This window comes from Microtus pennsylvanicus, chromosome 4, assembly GCF_037038515.1.
Source record: "Microtus pennsylvanicus isolate mMicPen1 chromosome 4, mMicPen1.hap1, whole genome shotgun sequence".
In the NCBI taxonomy this organism is placed as follows: Eukaryota; Metazoa; Chordata; class Mammalia; order Rodentia; family Cricetidae; genus Microtus; species Microtus pennsylvanicus.
The window spans coordinates 113,274,975-113,292,244 of NC_134582.1; the positions used below are offsets into that span (position 1 = coordinate 113,274,975).

Below are 17,270 nucleotides of genomic sequence, written 5' to 3' on the forward strand. Positions count from 1 at the left end.
ATTTTTGTATTTTAGACAGGGTCTTGTTATGCGGCTAAGGCTACCCCCACCCAGAATTGGCCTCAATTCTCCTGCCTCATCTTCTGAGTGTTGATTGTAGTAGGCGTGAGCCACCACGCCCAGCTATGAACTTTTAGCACTCGTTTTGGCTGTCCTGGATCAGCTACAGTACGGGAAATTATGTTGGTCCCTTTGTCCGGGGTTTCGTCCACCTGAACAGCACCTCACCAGGATAAAGTTGGAGTTTGGGCGAGTTAAAACTGGTTTCCCGCCATCACTTCCTCTGCGGATGTGGGACTTCCGGTCTCTAAGCGCTTCCGCCCAGAGCCGGAAACTTCGTGGCGGAGGCACCGGGAGGGGCTCGCGGTGCAGACCCTAGGGCTGAGGGCAGGTGAGCTTTTTCAGGTCGTGGAGCTGAGGCGGCGAGTTGCCAACGGGACCGCGTTTTAGCCTAAGGTGGCTCAGTGTTCCTTCCGCTCCGAGACTTCTCTCGGGTTGGCGGGACCGCGTTCTGGGCTGAGCCGGCGGAAGGCTAGTGCGCCTGCGCCAAGCGCCCCTCGCTCTGTCACCGTCTTCTGGGTGCTGGGCTGAGGTGATGCCGCCAGGCACCCGACGCCCTGACTGGCTGCCACTGTGGAGGAGAGTGGCTTCTGTTATTGACGGTTCTGGGGGGCTGCGGGTTTTTCGGTGGGTGCGGGGCAGTGGGCCGTATTCAGATTCACACCCCCTTCCCCCCCGACGATTTCTCTGTAGCTTTGGAGCCTGTCCTAGAACTCGCTCTGTAGACCAGGCTGGCCTCGAACTCACAGATATCCACCTGCCTCTGCCTCCCGTGTGCGGGGATTAAATGATGCGCCACCCCCCCCCCTTTTTTTTTTTTGAGAGACGGTCTCATTCTGTAGCCTAAGGCCGTTTTGGGACCACTATGTATCTGAGGCTGGCTTCGAACTAGCGTTAGGCCCTCGTGCATTTTAGCCTCCCTATTTCTGGGATTACATGGACGAGCCACCATGCTTGCAATGAATGAATTAACAAATTTTTAAAACAAGGGTTCGTTGCTGGATGTGGAGCTCATATTTTAGCCCAGAACGACTTTGAACTCGTGGCAAACGCCCAGCCTCAGCCTCCCGAGTGCCGAGATTACATGCGTGAGCTGCCACACCCTGGGTATAAAATGTTTACAAAGACTTTGCTACCGCTGGGGACTCTGATGTGAATTGTTGAATCGAAATTAGCTTGTGGTGTAGTCATCCCCAAAGAAATAGGCTTGTTGAAGCAAAAGGGTTTACAAATGCTGAAGACAGAGCAGATAAAGGGAGACGCTGCTGTCACCTGGTGTGACCCTTAGCCAAGCCCACTGCCCGCAGATATGGCCTACTCTCTCTTTATGTCTTCTTAGTTTTAATTTTCTATGTGTGACTGTTAGGGGTGCTGTTGCAAACACAGTATACTACCTGGAAATTTTGTTTGTTTTGTTTTGGTGTTTTGAGACAGGATCTGTCTTGAAGCTCAGTGTGTAGGACCAGGTTGACCTGGACCTCACAGAGATCCTCCTGTCGCTGCCTCCAGGGTCCTGGGATTAAAGATATGGGCCATCACACCTCAGTGCCAACAGTTTTTTAAAACATATTTTATTGGGGGTCTATAAAAATATTTAGAAAGGTAGATTACTGATAAAAATTTGCCCTGATGAGAAGAATGTTCTTCACAGTGGCCCTCAAGTCCCAGGAGGCAGTCACGGCAGGCCATTTCCTCCGTATTTATTGGATGCTGTAGGATTTCCTGTCTCCGTTCATCTCATCTAGAAATGAGATCCATTTTCAGTGCATCGTTGAGAATGTGGTGTTTTGTTGTTGCTGCTGCATGAGGAAAACTTTTTTATTTGTTCATAATTGGTGCATAATGCAAAAGAATTCTTTTCTTTGGAAATTGGCTTCTTTTGATGTTGAAGGAGAAACCTGCTCTGGCTTTGGTTACTTGCTTCTGGAAAAGGAGACCATAGAAAGCAACCTGGTGCTAGAACTGGTACACTTTCCTCTCCTCCTCCTCTTCATTTTCTTCTTCTTTTTTAATTTTTAATTTTTTTTTCTTTTCTGGGGCCTCCCTTACACTAGGCTAGTATTCTACCCCTGAACTACACCCAGCCCTGGTAGGGTCTTGTCTGTGTTGGCCTTGAGTGTTTGATTCTTCTTCCTCAGGGTCCAGAGCAGGTGACATTACAGGCTTGTAGGTCTGCCAGGACTTTGCCTTGTGACTTGCAGGTTTATTGTATTTACAGTAATTGTGGGCTGAGACGTGTTGGGAGCAGTGAGATCCTGAATTTCTTGTAATCCCCTGATCTGAGTGCCTACAGCTGCTCTGAGCACGAGACCTTCAGGAGTTCCTGATGGCAGCAGAGTGGTTTCTGGTGGGTCTGGCTGGGGCGTGGCTATCTCTATATAATCTGCCCCTGAACACAATAAAAGGGGCATTCTTGGGGAATTCAAGGATGACCCGTGTCGCAGTCTCTATCTGTGTTTGTGTATTTTAACCTCCAGCCCCTTGCCCGAAGCTTGCGAACTGGGTGCCAGCGCACAGAGCGCAGACACGGGGGCGCGGTGCGCGGCAGAGACGTTTGTCTGGACCCTAACCTTTGCAGTCAGTATACGTTCATAATAGTACATGCTCAGATGGTCAAAAGAGTCCAGATCTTCAAACCCTTTCTTAGAACATCACCTGTTAAAAACTGCAGCACTCACAGGATTGCTGCTTGCCAACTACTAATCACAGTGTTTTCTTCTAGTCAGTTTGCATCACAGAAACTAGAGGAATCTTTTTAGGAAAGTAAGATAATCTCCTCCTTAAAAAAAAAAAACATTCTAAACACTGCTGTTTGACTCTGCAGACAAGTCTTAGGACAAGACCCCTCCAGAGTCCTAAGTGAGCTGGCCCTGCGTCATCTCTGATCTGTTGTTTAATAACTACCTGATTGCTCGTTACCTGGCCTCAGACACATCCTAGTTTCTAGGATCCTTGGGTTTGCTGTTCTTTGTCTGTGTGGTCTTCTGTGTGGTCATGCGGTTCAGTCCCTGACCTCTACATCTGTGTTTTGGAATACTGCCTTCCTTAGCCAACTTTCTCCATCGTCAGCCGAGCCACTGTGCTTCTTTTTTGTTGGTTTTTTTTTTTTTTTTTTTGACACAGAGTTTCTCTGTAGCTTTGAAGCCTGGCTTGGAGCTCACTCTGTAGACCAGGCTGGTCTCGAACTCAGAAATCCATCTGCCTGAGCCTCCTGAGTGCTGGGATCAAAGGCGTGTGCCTCCACCACCTGGCTGCCCTTGTGTTTATTGCTATATTCGTACCACGTGATTTACCCAGTTGTCTGGTTTATTGTGTTTCTCACAAGAATAGAAGTTTCTGGAGGGCAGGTACTTTTCTCTTGTGCACTTAGTACCTGGAACAGTATCTGGCTTTTAATAGGCACTCTCAATTGTTTAATGAAGTTATTTGGAGTTCTTGGTATGTAACAATAGATGGCTTGGGATTTGCAATATAAACCACACAGAGAAGCCCTGTCTAGGAGGAGAGGTGGGGGTGGGAAAGACCACACAAAAAAATAAACAGAAAGTTAGTTAAAACAGGAAGTCAAAAGGAAGGGAGAGCAAGCTATGGAAGACTAGAGAAAAGTAAATTCAAGAATAGATGCTCATTTTTTTAATAAGTGGGTATAAGTTAAAATACATGTATTACAGATCTCACTCAGTGGTAGAACCCTTGCTTAGCATGCCTCACATCCTGGATTTGATCCCACCATAAACAAACAAAAAACATAGACTGCTAAAAGTTTGTGGATGTTCTGTGAAGGCAAGATTGTTTAGCATACAAGGGTTCATTCCTGATAGGACTATATATATTGGAACAACCATTATAAAAGGATATTTGATATTAGCTATCAATTTTTTTTTTTTTTTTGGTTTTTCGAGACAGGGTTTCTCTGTGGCTTTGGAGCCTGTCCGGGAACTAGCTCTGTAGACCAGGCTGGTCTCGAACTCACAGAGATCCGCCTGCCTCTGCCTCCCGAGTGCTGGGATTAAAGGCGTGCGCCACCATCGCCCGGCTTAGCTATCAATTTTTAAATGGCTATTCCCTTTGGTTCAGCAGTCCCAGACTGATGGCAGGACTCTGTGAGTTTCTGGGAAGATAGCTCCTCACCAGCTTGTGGAATTCTAGAAATGGAGTTCTACTGGCACCTTACTCAGGGACTAGAACTTTGCCTCAGGGCTCTGCCTCAGCCTCTCTGGGACCTGTTTCCTACAGAGTGAGTTGCTCAGGCTGGTTCCTAGTACCTGCTCAGTCTCCTCAAATTGTCTATGCTGCTTTTCTTACCATGTGTTGGGCTCTGTGATGACTTCTTTTGCTTTTCATTGCTGAAGATTCCGTTGTAGTACAGGGTCTTTTACATTTGTCTTAGAAGTTGCAGTGCCTTAGAGTACCACTATCTACCCAAGGCAAAAGTCAACCAAGAATCCTAGTTTTCATTTCTGTCTAGTTATTTTCTCAAATGTTGATTCTAAACTTAATAAAATCCACAACCTTCTGGTCACTCTCCCTATTTCATTCTATGGATTGCCTGGCCTGCTATTAGTATATCTAAAGCATTGCTTTTGAAACTCTAAATATTTCAGTGTTTATTTCCAAAAGATCAAAATTTGAAAGAAGTTAATAGCCAAGCTGGGCATAACATATATTTGTAATTTCAGCATGTTGGGAGCTGGGGCAGGAGGATCAGGATTTCAAGACTAGCGTATATTGTATGGGAGATCCTGTCTCCAGAATAAGCTGGAGGCAGGAGAATCAGGAGTTTAAGGCCTATTATGGTGAGTTTGAGGCTAGCCTGGGTTACATGATCCTGCCTTAACGAAAAAGCAAACTAAGGGATAGTATCCATGATATTATCACACCTAAAATTTGAGTTATTCAGTTTTTTGTTATTTTCCTCAGATAGGGTCTCATATATATATATATATATATATATATATATATATATATATATATATATATATATATATATCAGGTTGGCCTCTGACTGCTAGGATTAAAGGCATGAACCACTCTGCTTTGTGAATGCTAGGCATGCCTGTTACCAACTCCAGCCTAGCTATTGTTCTTTAGTGTCGTGTGTGTGTGTGTGTGTGCGTGTGCGTGCGTGTGCGCGTGTGTGTGTGTGTGTGCGCGCGCGCACGGTTTACTCGGTGTCTCTTATTCCATCACTCTCCTTTTGAGACAGGATTGATCACTAAACCTGGAGCTCACCAGTTGTCAAAACTGGCTAACCAGCAAGCCTCAAGAATTCTCTCGTCTCCTCTTCCCAGCTTTGGAATTATAGTGCACACTGTCATCCTTGATTTTTTTCTGGGGCTCTAAACTCAGGTCTTCAAGTGTTTGTTGCAGTTGTATTACATAGTAAACCATTCTTCAATTCCTAAGGGGGAAATAATTTGTAAGGAAACTTTGGCGGGGTGTGGTGGCTTACATATGTTATCCCAGCACACGAGCAATTGAGGCAGGAGCATTCGCTGTAAGTTTAAGCACTTGAGGCCAGTGTAGGCTACAATTGTTGCTTATTAAGCTCTTGTCAGTTTGTCATGTTTGCCTCCCTAGATCTCGTATTTTGGATTCCTGCTATCCTATAATGAGTGACGTTGTGCCGTTAGACGTCATTGGTAGAAGAATTGAAGTTAATGGGGAATTTGCAACCGTGCGCTTTTGTGGTGCTGTTCCTCCCGTGGCAGGTAAGCTATAGCACTATGCACATCTTTACGTCAGGTCTATAGAAACCTCTCAGTAGTGCTTTCTCACACCAGTATGAACTGGGCGTGGGGGCATGTGGCTTTAATCCCAGCACTCACAGTCACTGGCAAGTGGAGCTTTATCTCCAATAACTGGAGTTTATCGCCAATAAACAAAAAAGAATAAAAAAATAAATAAATGAAACAAGTTTTGAGAAATGTACCAACCAACTTGCAGACACATTGTTTTATTTGGTTAACATTGTACTATATATGTTTTTGATATGTACAGCTTTCTTAATTATATGCTACTTGATTATGTAGTGTTTCTTATACTAAATCAAGTTTGAAATATTTTCTAAACAAACTTCAACCAACCGTCTTGAATTTTCATAGTTCTCAGCTCAAAAATAATACCATTAATGTATACACACATACATTTAATACAGTGTGTATATACATAAAACCCATTTGTGTGTATAACTCAAAGAATTTATTACCTGAAAACAATTGTTTTTCATGTAAACCAGTAATCTTTATCTTAATCTATCCCTTGTATTGTGCAAGTACTCAAGTTGTAGGAATGATATTCTTTTTTTTTTATTGAGAAAAGAAGAAAAAAAAAACAAGTTTCCACCTCCTCCCAGTCTCCCATTTCCCTCCCCCTCCTCCCACCTTTCTCCCCCTCCTCCCACCCTTCTCCCCCTCCGCCCACTCCTTTCCCCCTCCCTCTCCAGTCCAAAGAGCAGTCAGGGTTTTCTGCCCTGTGGTAAGTCCTAGGTCCTCCCCCCTCCGTCCGTATCTAGGAAGGTGAACATCCAAACTGGCTAGGCTCCCACAAAGCCAGCACATTACGTAGGATCAAAACACCGTGCCATTGTCCTTTGCGTCTCATCAGCCCTCTCATTGTTCGCCATGTTCAGAGAGTTCAGTTTTATCCCATGCTTTTTCAGTCACAGTCCAGCTGGCCTTGGTGAGCTCCCAATAGATGAGCTCCAATGTCTCGGTGGGTGCACCCCTCGTGGTCCCGACTTCTTTGCTCATGTTCTCCCTCCTTCTGCTCCTCATTGGGACCTTGGGAGCTCAGGGAATGATATTCTTGAATGTGAAGCATGTTTTGCAACTAAAGACATTTGAATGTTTTTCCTCCTCGTGTTTGTTTATATTTGTATATATGCATAGGTATATGCCTATGCTATATAACTGTGGACAATGTATTGCATTCTGGCCAAATAGAACTTTGTGTACTGCTCATTTTTGTTGATTTACACAGAAACAATACATATATATTGTATAAATATACATATTATATAAGCTATTGAATAGTAAATTAATGGCATGTATATCAAGATGGTAGATTGTACATATCTAATATTGCAGTCTCATCAATCTCACCTAAATTGAGGGTTTTTGGGTTTATTTTTTTTTGGTTTTGTTTGTTTGTTTTGAGACAAGGTTTCTCTGTAGCATTGGTTCCTGTCCTGGAACTAGCTCTTGTAGACCAGGTTGGCCTCAAACTCACAAAGATCCGCCTGTCTCTGCCTCCCGAGTGCTGGGATTAAAGGTGTGCTCCACCATGCCTGGTGAGAATTGCTAAATTTTAAGGTCAATGCAGGCTACCAAGTGAGTTCTAGTCCAGTCTGGACTGCCTGGACTGCAGTGTGAGATCCTGTCTCCAAAATAAATGAGGGAAGGAAGAGATTTCTGGTAATGGATTTAAAGTAAGATTGTTCCTTCTTCATGTGAGAAACATGGTAAGGAAGTATTAGTTACTATTAACCAGAATGGGCATACATAGGCATTGAGTCTTCTCGTCCTATGACCTCATCTTCCCAGCTTCTGTAGCTACTCAATAGCTTCTTTGATGAAGCCACTGGTCTCCAAGGTAGTAAGAATGTGTCCAGTATGAAACTGGATCCCTTCGGAAATGGTGGTGAAATCAGCAGTCCTTTTCATTCTTAGAAGCCTTCAAAGACAGGCAGAGACTCTCTTTGAAGGGACTGCTCTTTCTTTCTGAAGGCCTTCCGTTCCTCAGACATCAGTATAGTATGCTCAGATACACATAGAACTTTTTTGTTACCTTTCTTCATTTACTATGTTTCTGTAGCATTGTTATTATTAATTTTTTAAAGTGTAGCCTTGACTGGCCTGGAACATGCTATGTAGACCAGGCTGGTGTCACACTCACAGACATCTGCCTGTTTCTGCCTCCTGAGTGCTGGGATTAAATGAGTGCTCCACCGTGTTTGGCCTGTAACATTATTTTACTGGGTTTTCCTTCTTCAACCTTTGTTAATAGTTTATACTAGTAATATATGATAATGAATTCATTGTGATATCTTTATATATCTGTCAGCCCCACCTCACCATCATCTGTGTTGCTCCTCCTTTCTCCATGTGCTTGTCTCTCTCCTTCTCTCTACTAATACTTTCTTAGTAGTTGACCATTTAGTATACTATGTAATTTATTTAATCTTTCACTATTTCTGCCCTTCTCCTTTTTTATTTTTAGTGGGATGGGGTCTTGCTATGTTATTCAGGCTGGCCTTGAACTCTTGGACTCAGGGATCCTCCTTTCTCAGCCTAACTAGTGCCTGGGAGTACAAGTGCCTGTCACTATGCCCAGCTCCTCACTTTGAACATTGGTTTCTAATTTTTTCTTTGGTATGATAACAGTGTAGTAAATTGCCTCACGCTTCACTCAGTCAACAAATATCTGAATATTTTATATATATTTGGGACTAGTCTGAGTAGATACAGGGCAGTTCAGTGATGAACTTGGATCTGAGGCTTTCAGTGTATAGCTTCTGAGCTGCAACAGCATCATTTGAATATATGTTAAATGCAGATTCCTGAGCCTTCCCTTTATCTACTGACTGACACTGTGAGACTCGGGCCCAGAAATGTGTGCATTAGGAAGCTTAATTAGGAAGTACTTAGGTGTAGCTCAGTGATAGAACACTTGCCCCAGAATGCATAAGGCCCTGAATTCCATTCCTACCATTCCTTCCCAAAGCGAGACCCACTAAACTAGACAGATGTCACTGTGCCAGTATGGAAGTCACCATGGAGGTCTTTAAACATGTCTATGAGAATATTTTCCCCCTAATTTGACTGGTACTTTTATTGTTTTTAAAAGATTTCTTGCCAGGCAGTAGTTGCTCACTCCTTTAATCCCAGTGCTCAGGGAGGCAGAGGCAGGCAGATCTCTGAGGCCAGCCTGGTCTGCAGAGTGACTTCTAGGATAGCCATTGCTGTTACACAGAGAAACCCTGTCTTGAAAAACAAAAAGGAAAGAAAAACAAAACAAAATTCCTTTTTTTTTTTTTTTTGGTTTGGTTTAGTTTGGGCCCCTGCTCCCCCTACCTGTATAGCCAAGGCTGTCCTGGAACGCATTCTGTAGACCAGGCTGGTCTTAAACTCACAGAGATCCACCTGCCTTTGCCTCCCTAATGCTGGAATTAAAAGCATGTACTACCACCACCCAGCTAAAATGGTTTATTTCTTTTAATCATGTGTATGTGTGTTTGAGTGTGGGTGGATATATGCACATGAGTGCAGGTGCTCATGGAGGCCAGAAGAAGATGCCTGCTCTTCTGGAGTTTGAGCTACTGGCTTTTGAAAGCCTCCTGGTTCGGGTTCTTGGATCTGAACTCAGGTGCTCCAGAAGAGCTCTGTGCTCGTAGTGAGCTGTTTCTCCAGCACTTGACTGGGATTATTTGTGAGAAAATGACATTTAAAAAGTAGTGACTGTGTGTCAAGTACTTTGATATATGTCAATTTGTTCCATGTTTATAGAAAGGAAACCAAGTATTAAGTCTGTTTTGTTTTTGTTTTTGGGAGGTGTTTTTTGTTTTTTGTTTTCCTCTGAGATAGGGTTTCTCTGTATAGCTCTGGACATCCTGGACCTTGATCTTTAGTCCAGGCTGGCCTCGAACTCAGTGATTCACCAGCCTCTGCCTCCTAAGTGCTGGGATTAAAGGCCTGTGCCACTATCACCTGGCTCAAGTATTGAGTCTTTTTTAAAAAAAATAATTTTTATTTAAATTCATTTTATGTGCATTGGTGTAAAGGTATCATATCCCCTGGAACTGGACAGATGTGAACTGCCATGTGGGTGCTAGAAATTGAGCCTGGATCCTCTGGAAGAGCAGCCAGTGTTCTTAACTGCTGAGCCATCTCTCCAGCCCCTCAAGTGTTAAGTCTTAAAGCTTTCACAGAGCAGAAATGGACTTAGAGAGGATTGTTGGACACCATGTGGGTGCTGGAAATTAAATCTGGGTCCTCTTACCAGTCCCTCTTCTCTCCCATCCCATCCCCTCTCCTCCTCTCCTTCCATTTTTCTCCAAACAGGGTTTTATTATGTAGCCTTGGCTGTCAATAGATCAGGCTGACTTCAAGCTCACAGAGATCTGCGTGCTTCTGCCTCTTGAGTTCTGGGATTAATGGTGTACTCTGCCACTGCCACCACCACATAGCTTCTTTTAAAGACACAAGTTACAAGCCGGGCGATGGTGGCGCACGCCTTTAATCCCAGTACTCAGGAGGCAGAGGCAGGTGGATCTCTGTGAGTTCGAGACCAGCCTGGTCTACAGAGCTAGTTCCAGGACAGGCACTGAAGCCACAGAGAAACCCTGTCTCGAAAAACCAAAAATAAATAAATAAATAAAGACACAAGTTACAGACTACAAAAGCACCGAGGCACTGGGGCCTTCTCGACATGAAACCAGCCTCCTTCGTAGCTTCAAAGAACCTGAGTTTTGTTTAGGCTAACCTTGAAATAGCAGAATTCCAGCCATTAGAGTAGTGAAACTGTTTTGACTGAGCTGTTGGCCATATTTGGAGGCTCTGAGGAAGTGCCATCTCTGGAGGGACATGTAGAGATAATTGAAGATAACTCGGGTCAACAATAGTGCTTAGTGGAACTTAGAATCTTTGAGTTTCTTGGTTTAAAGACATCTAACTATACATATAACTTAATATAATATAATATATTAACTATATAATAGTTAGTTGTCTTTAAAAATAAAGTGAGTTATCTCAGGACTTGGTCTGTGCAAGGAAGCCAAAGAGCAGAAGCAGCAATGAACTGATAATGCTAGCAGTATCCATCCTTGTCCTTGGGTAGAGTGGGTAAAGGAAGAGGTCCCTGGCACTTGAATGTCTGCAGTGGCCAGTGGCCAAGCTAGCCCTGTGAGGAGAATGGCCCTGTAGTTACAGATAGTGTACTTGAAGTAGCTCCTAGCCTATTGGTAAAGTCACTGCTGGTGATCTCTCTGTCAATTAACTTTAGCCCCTCTAGCCTTGAGGATGAAACCCAAGGCCTTACGTATAGTAGGATCCTTTAGTTTGACTTTCATGCTTAGCAAGTCAATCCACTTACAATGTGGACTCTAGATTGATCATATGGACTCATTTTATGCATAAGCTTCTTTTTAAAACTTGTTTATTTTGTGTATGTATATATATATATATATATATATATATATATATATACACATACATACATACATGTATGTGGGCACCCTTGTTCATGTTGGCTGGAGTTGCTTCTCTGCTTCTACCATGTAAGTCCCAGAGATTCAGCACAGGCTTCTTCTTACTGGCACGCATCTTGACCCACAGAACCGTCTGGCAAGCTCTAGACATGCCTGGCTTCTAGATTTCATTTTTTTTTAAAGAGCAGTTTTAAGTCCATAGAGGAATTGAGGGGAAATATTGCCAAGCTACCATATACTTCTTGTCTGTATGTTCACAACCTCGAGTGTTACCTTGTTGAGGAATATTAGTTTAGGATGTGATACAGTTGTGTATGCTGTGGAATATTTGTTTAATTATGCTAAGACATGTTGTATTCTTTTATGTTGCATTTGTTTAACTCTGTGAAGCTGTGTTACTTTGTCTAAAACACCTGATTGGTCTAATAAGGAGCTGAACAGTCAATAGCTAGGAGGAGGGAGAAGTAGGTGCGGCTGACGTGCAGAAAGAATAAATGGGAGGAGAAATCTAAGGAAGAGAAAAGAAGAATGGGAGGAACAAAAAAAGAATTAGAGAAGGACGCCAGGGGCCAGCCACACAGCCAGTCATGGAGTAGGAAAGAAAGCAAGATATATAGAATAAAGAGAGGTGAAAAGCCAAGAGGCAAAAGGTAGACAGGACAATTTAAGAAAAGCTGGCTAGGAACAAGCCAAGCTAAGGCGGGGCATTCATAAGTAAGAATAAGTCTCCATGTATTTATTTGGGAGCTGGGTGGCAGGCCCCCGAAGAGCAAAGAGTAAAAATAACCAACTACATTACCTCCTTCATTGCAGGGGTGCGTGTATTTGAGCATTAATAATCACTGTGTCTACAAATGGCATCACTCTCATGCTTAGCTTACCTTGTGGTCTGCACTTGGTATTATTTATTGTATAGGCTAGTCACAAATGTCTGGTGACTTATGTCTCCTGTTGTGCCCCAAATGCTTTGTGTTCCAGCTGTTCATACCCTTGAACTCCTGTAGCTACTGGTCCTTTTCCATAGTTTCCCTTTTCTACTGTCTCATCTGCCTGTGCAGTATGCATTTAATTTCCTCTATGTCTTTGTCTTTTCATGGCCTGATGAGGTGCTCACTCTCTCTGCTTTTTTTTTTTTAAGTTTTTTTTCTATGTAGCTTTGGAGCCTGTCCTGTAGACCAGGCTGTTCTCAAACTCAGAGATCTGCCTGCTTCTGCCTCCCAAGTGTTGGGATTAGAGGCGAGAGTCACCACTGCCTGTTTTTTTTTTCTTTTGAAAGAAAGGCTCTTGTGTAGCCCAGCATGGACTGTCACACCCAGTTTAAACTATTCTGGGCCTTGAACCCAGGGCTTCCTGCATGCTGGGCAAGCATGCACTCTACCAAACTGAACTGTACTCTCTAGCTCTCCTCATCTATTTTTGGTTTTCTTGTTGTTTTTTATTATTTTAACAAAATAAAGCCTTTAATTGGGCTTATAGTTTCAGAGGGTTTGAGTTGTGATGGAAGAGTAAAGGCATGGTGGTAGGAACAGCTGAGAGCTTACATCTTGATCCTAAAGCAGGAGTCAGAGAGAGAGCAGACACTGAGAATGGCATGTCTTCTGAGAGCTCAGCTCTCACTCCCAGTGACACACCTCCTAATCCTCAAACAAAATAGAGACCAAATATATATTAAACATTCTCATTCACACCCACATTTTACCTCTTAGCCCCCATAGGCTTTTGGCAATAAAATAATGCAAAATGCATTTAGTTCTGTTTCAAAGGTTACCTTTGTTCTTTATGTCTCAATATTGTTTAAAAGTCTAAAATCTCATTCTGAGACTCTCTTCATCATAACCTACTGTAAATCCAAAAGCAGATAACATACTTCTAACATACAGTGGCACAGAATGTATATTACCAGGATATGACTCCATTCCAAAACAGAGGAATAGAGTCATACATAATTAGGGAATACTGTAAGCACTGTGCCTCCAAGTCTTTTGTCAAAAGACTTAATGGCTCTGCCCTTCAGGCTTTGCTACCTGTAATGTACTTCTTTCTCTTTTGCTGGCTCTAGTCCCTATCTTCAGCTCTCCCTGGCTGTTATCTCCTATGGCTCTGGCATCTTCAATATCTTGGGGTCTCCAACACAAATCCAGGCTTTTCTTTCACAGTGGTGAAAGTGCATGGCCGCTGCTTAGGGCCTCTCTGGAAGACCCGCCACATGCCTGACTAAAGTTAAGCTCCTCTTAACTGTAGAGGAAGAGGCCACAGCCCTTCTACGTGTGCATTGTCCTCCATCAAAGAAATCAGTCTGTTACTTTTGAAATTAGTCTCAAGCATGTGAAGGCCCAGGGTTGGTGTAGGGACTCATCCTTAACGGCTCTTCCACCTTACTCATCAAGGCAGAGTCTATCATTCAGAGGGCTCCAGTATGACCAGTCCTACTAGCCAGTTGCTTTCTTTCCACCTTCAAGGCTAGAATTATAGTTATCAATCCATGCCCACTCGACTGCTTTAACTACTGAGTTACTTCTGTCCATCCTTTTCAAAATATTTCTCTAATTTGTTTTGTGATTCTTTTAAAGTTTAATTATTCATTCATTCACTCATTAATTTATTTGTTTATTCATTATGTGTACAGTGTTCTGGCTGCATGTATAGTCATACATGCCAGAAGCAGGCACCGGATTTCATTATGGATGGTTGTGAGCCACCATGTGGTTGCTGGGAATTGAACTCAGAGCCTTTAGAAAAGCAGCCAGTGCTCTTAACCTCTGAGCCATCTCTCTCTCCAGTCCCTTATGATTTCTTTTTTGACTTAAAGTAATTTAAAATAACACTGCTTAACTTCTAAATATAGGAGAGTTTTTTTTAAAAGATTTTTATTGTGTGTGTGTGTGTTGCCTACATTGTATGTATGTGTATCACACATACACAGTGCCTGCAGAAGCCAGAAAGGGTGCCAGATCCCCTGGAACTGGGGTTCCAGACAGTTGTGAGCTGCATGTGGGTTCTGAGAACTGAATCTGGGTTTTCTGCAAGAGCCACTTGTAGTTCTTTTTTTTTTTTTTTTTTTTTGGTTTTTTTTCGAGACAGGGTTTCTCTGTGGCTTTGGAGCCTGTCCTGGAACTAGCTCTTGTAGACCAGGCTGGTCTCGAACTCACAGAGATCCGCCTGCCTCTGCCTCCCGAGTGCTGGGATTAAAGGCGTGCGCCACCACCGCCCGGCGCCACTTGTAGTTCTAACCACTGAGCCATTTCTCTGGCCTGATTTATTATCTTTTTCTTTGAAACAGTATTTACTGTGTAGTTCAGACTGGCCTCTTCCTGTGCTAGATTACAGGCTTGCACCACCACACCTAGCCTTTTGAGGATTTTCTTACAAACATTCTGTTACAGGTTTATAGAATCCTCAGAGATTGTGACCAGAGAATATACTAAAGAGAGAGATCCCTGTACCCTCTATGTAGGGTAGGCCATATCTAGTCCTCTGTGGTGTTTTCTTCACTTGGTATCATGCGTTCAGGATTCATCCATGCAACCAGGCAGTGGCGGCACATGCCTTCAATCCCAGCATTTGGGAGGCAAACGGAGGTGCATCTCAGTGAGTTTGAGGCCAAACTGGTCTACAGAGTGAATTCCAGGACTGCCAGAACAGTTTAAACAGAGAAACCCTGTCTCAAAAAACAAAACAAAAAAGATTCATTTATGCTTAGTATACCCAGTATAGTTTAGCCGTTCTTGTTTTCTGTGTTGGGGTTTTTGTTGGCTTTTTGGTTCATACATGCTATTGTTGCATTCTTTGAGTGAAGTTCCAGGAAATTCTTGAGACATTCCCTATTCTACCTGTTTGTGATGTAGCTTCTGTTACTAATTTTGTTTGCTTATAGGAGAATAGAGTATCCATTTGTCATGTTTTGCAGTCATGTTTTTTTCATTTTGTTTCTCTAGGACTCTGGTTAGGAGTTGAGTGGGACAATCCCGAGAGAGGAAAGCATGATGGGAGCCATGAAGGCACTATGTATTTTAAATGCAGGTAAATATTTTTTATGAATTGTCAAGGTCATAATTAATCATTGAATATTAGGGAAGGAAAGGAAGAAGCATTGTCGGATATAAATAGTTTTAAAAGGTATTTCAGCCTGGCATGGTGGTACATGTTTTTAATCCCAGCACTCAGGAGGCAGAGGCAGGTGGATACAATCATGTGTGTACAGGTACATGTCCCTGCCTATAGTCCAGAGGAGGCGGAGTGTTGTCTTGCTTCCTGCCAAATTTTCTTGAGACAGTGCCTCTCATTGAACCTAGAGCTCACCATTCTGGCTAGATTGGCTGGCAGACAAACAAATGAACCTCTTAGCTCTGCCACACACCCGTTACAGCATTGGGATTATAGGTTTATGTGGTGTGATACTAGTGCTAATGTTTGCACAGCAGTACTCTTCCCACTGAGCCACCTTGTACCCCAGCCCCCATTTTTGTTTTTGTCGTGTTGTATAGGCTGGCCTCTAACCTGCTGCATAGCTAAGGCTGCTTCTAAACTTGAGATCCTCCTGCCTCTACCCCTCAAGTTCTGGGATGATAGGTGTACATCATCATGCCTTGGCTAGCTCTTGGTTTCTTTCTTTTTTTGGACTGGAACACACTTTATAGAGCAGGTGGGCAATGAACTCAGAGATATATATCTATCTGCCTCTGCCTCCTGAGTGCTCAGAGTAAAGACCACTATACCTTTCTTTAGTTTTTTTTTTTTTTAGATGTCCCAAGTTGTGAGGTTTTCTGAGGTTCTGAGCACTGGGGGCCAATGGGATGAGAGTACTTAATCCTGCTCCATTTTCCTCATGGGTTCAGAATTTGTGTTTCATGAACCATCTTGACAAATTTACAATATTACAATGGTTTCTGTCTAAATCACTGTTAAAATCAGTTTATCTTCTGGAGATTTATTATTGATGGGCATTCATTTGGCTAGTACTCCTTATCACTGGGATGTTTGGTTTCTTGATAAAACTGCTGGGAATGTTTCACCAAAGATTGAGATCTTTGATCTATAATAGGGATAGGCTCCACTTTGCAGCTTCCTGACACAATTCCACACTACTCATCTGCCTGCAACCAAAAGTAATAAACATCTCCTTTTGACTAGCTCATTATCATTGCTGTAAGAAGTGTGAATTTAGGCTAAGTGCATGTAATCTCAAAACTACAGAGGCAGAGGCAAGATGATCATGAGTTCAAGGCAGTCGGGGCTAAGGAGTAGAACAGTCTCAGAAAAAACAATCACAAATATATTTTTATCCTAAATGTTCATGCGTGTGCATACACAGAGAGACTAGAGGTCAGCATCTGGTATCTTCCTCTATTGCTTTCCACCTTGTATTTTGAGGCAGGGTCGCTAAAGTTAGAGTTCACTAACTGGCTGGACTAGCAGGCTTGTAAGCCCCATGGATCTTCATGTTTCTGTATTGGGATTACAGGTATGTGTCAACAGTGACCAGTCTTTATGTGCATTCTGGGGGCCTGAACTCATGACCTCATGTTACCCAGCAAGCACATCCACTGAGTGTCTTCCCAGTACCCTATTTGTGATTTTCAGTTTTTTCTTCTCTATCATTACCTTAAATGCATTTTCTTTTCTTTTTTCTTCTCCTCTCTCTCTCTCTCTTTCTTTTTTTTTTCAGACAAGGTCTCTCTATATAGCCTTTGCTAACCGGGAACTTGCTATGTAGATTAGGATAGCCTTTAACTTGAACTCAAAGAGACATACCTGTCTCTGCTTCCTGAATGCTCAGATAGAATACATGTGCCACCACACCTGGCAAAATGTACTGTTGCTTAAAATTCTAGCTTAGTTTTAAATTTTTATTTTTAAAATTATTTATTTTATTTATTATTATTACTATTCATTCATTCATTCATTCATTCATTCTTTCATTCATGTTTTGGTTTTTCGAGACCGGGGTTTCTCTGTGTAGCTTTGGTTGTCTTAGAACTCACTCTAGACCAGGCTGGCCTTGAAC

At 42.8% G+C, this 17,270-nt stretch overlaps 1 protein-coding gene across 4 annotated transcripts in view; it reads left to right on the forward strand.

The window, feature by feature from the left end:
* The first annotated feature begins 315 nt into the window (after positions 1-315).
* Tbce (tubulin folding cofactor E) overlaps positions 316-17,270 on the forward strand; it is a 40,089-nt gene continuing 23,134 nt past the window's right edge. For 2 of the 4 annotated variants that reach the window (XR_012910405.1, XM_075970187.1), the window contains exons 1-3: positions 316-391; positions 5,641-5,771; positions 15,202-15,286. Coding sequence is in view for 2 of the 4 variants with exons in the window: in XM_075970187.1 (XP_075826302.1) it covers positions 5,672-5,771; positions 15,202-15,286 (185 nt within the window). In the remaining 2 variants the exon portion in view is untranslated. Of the gene's footprint in view, positions 392-5,640; positions 5,772-15,201; positions 15,287-17,270 lie in introns of those variants that run through there. The other 2 variants (XR_012910404.1, XM_075970188.1) reach the window with 1 other exon arrangement.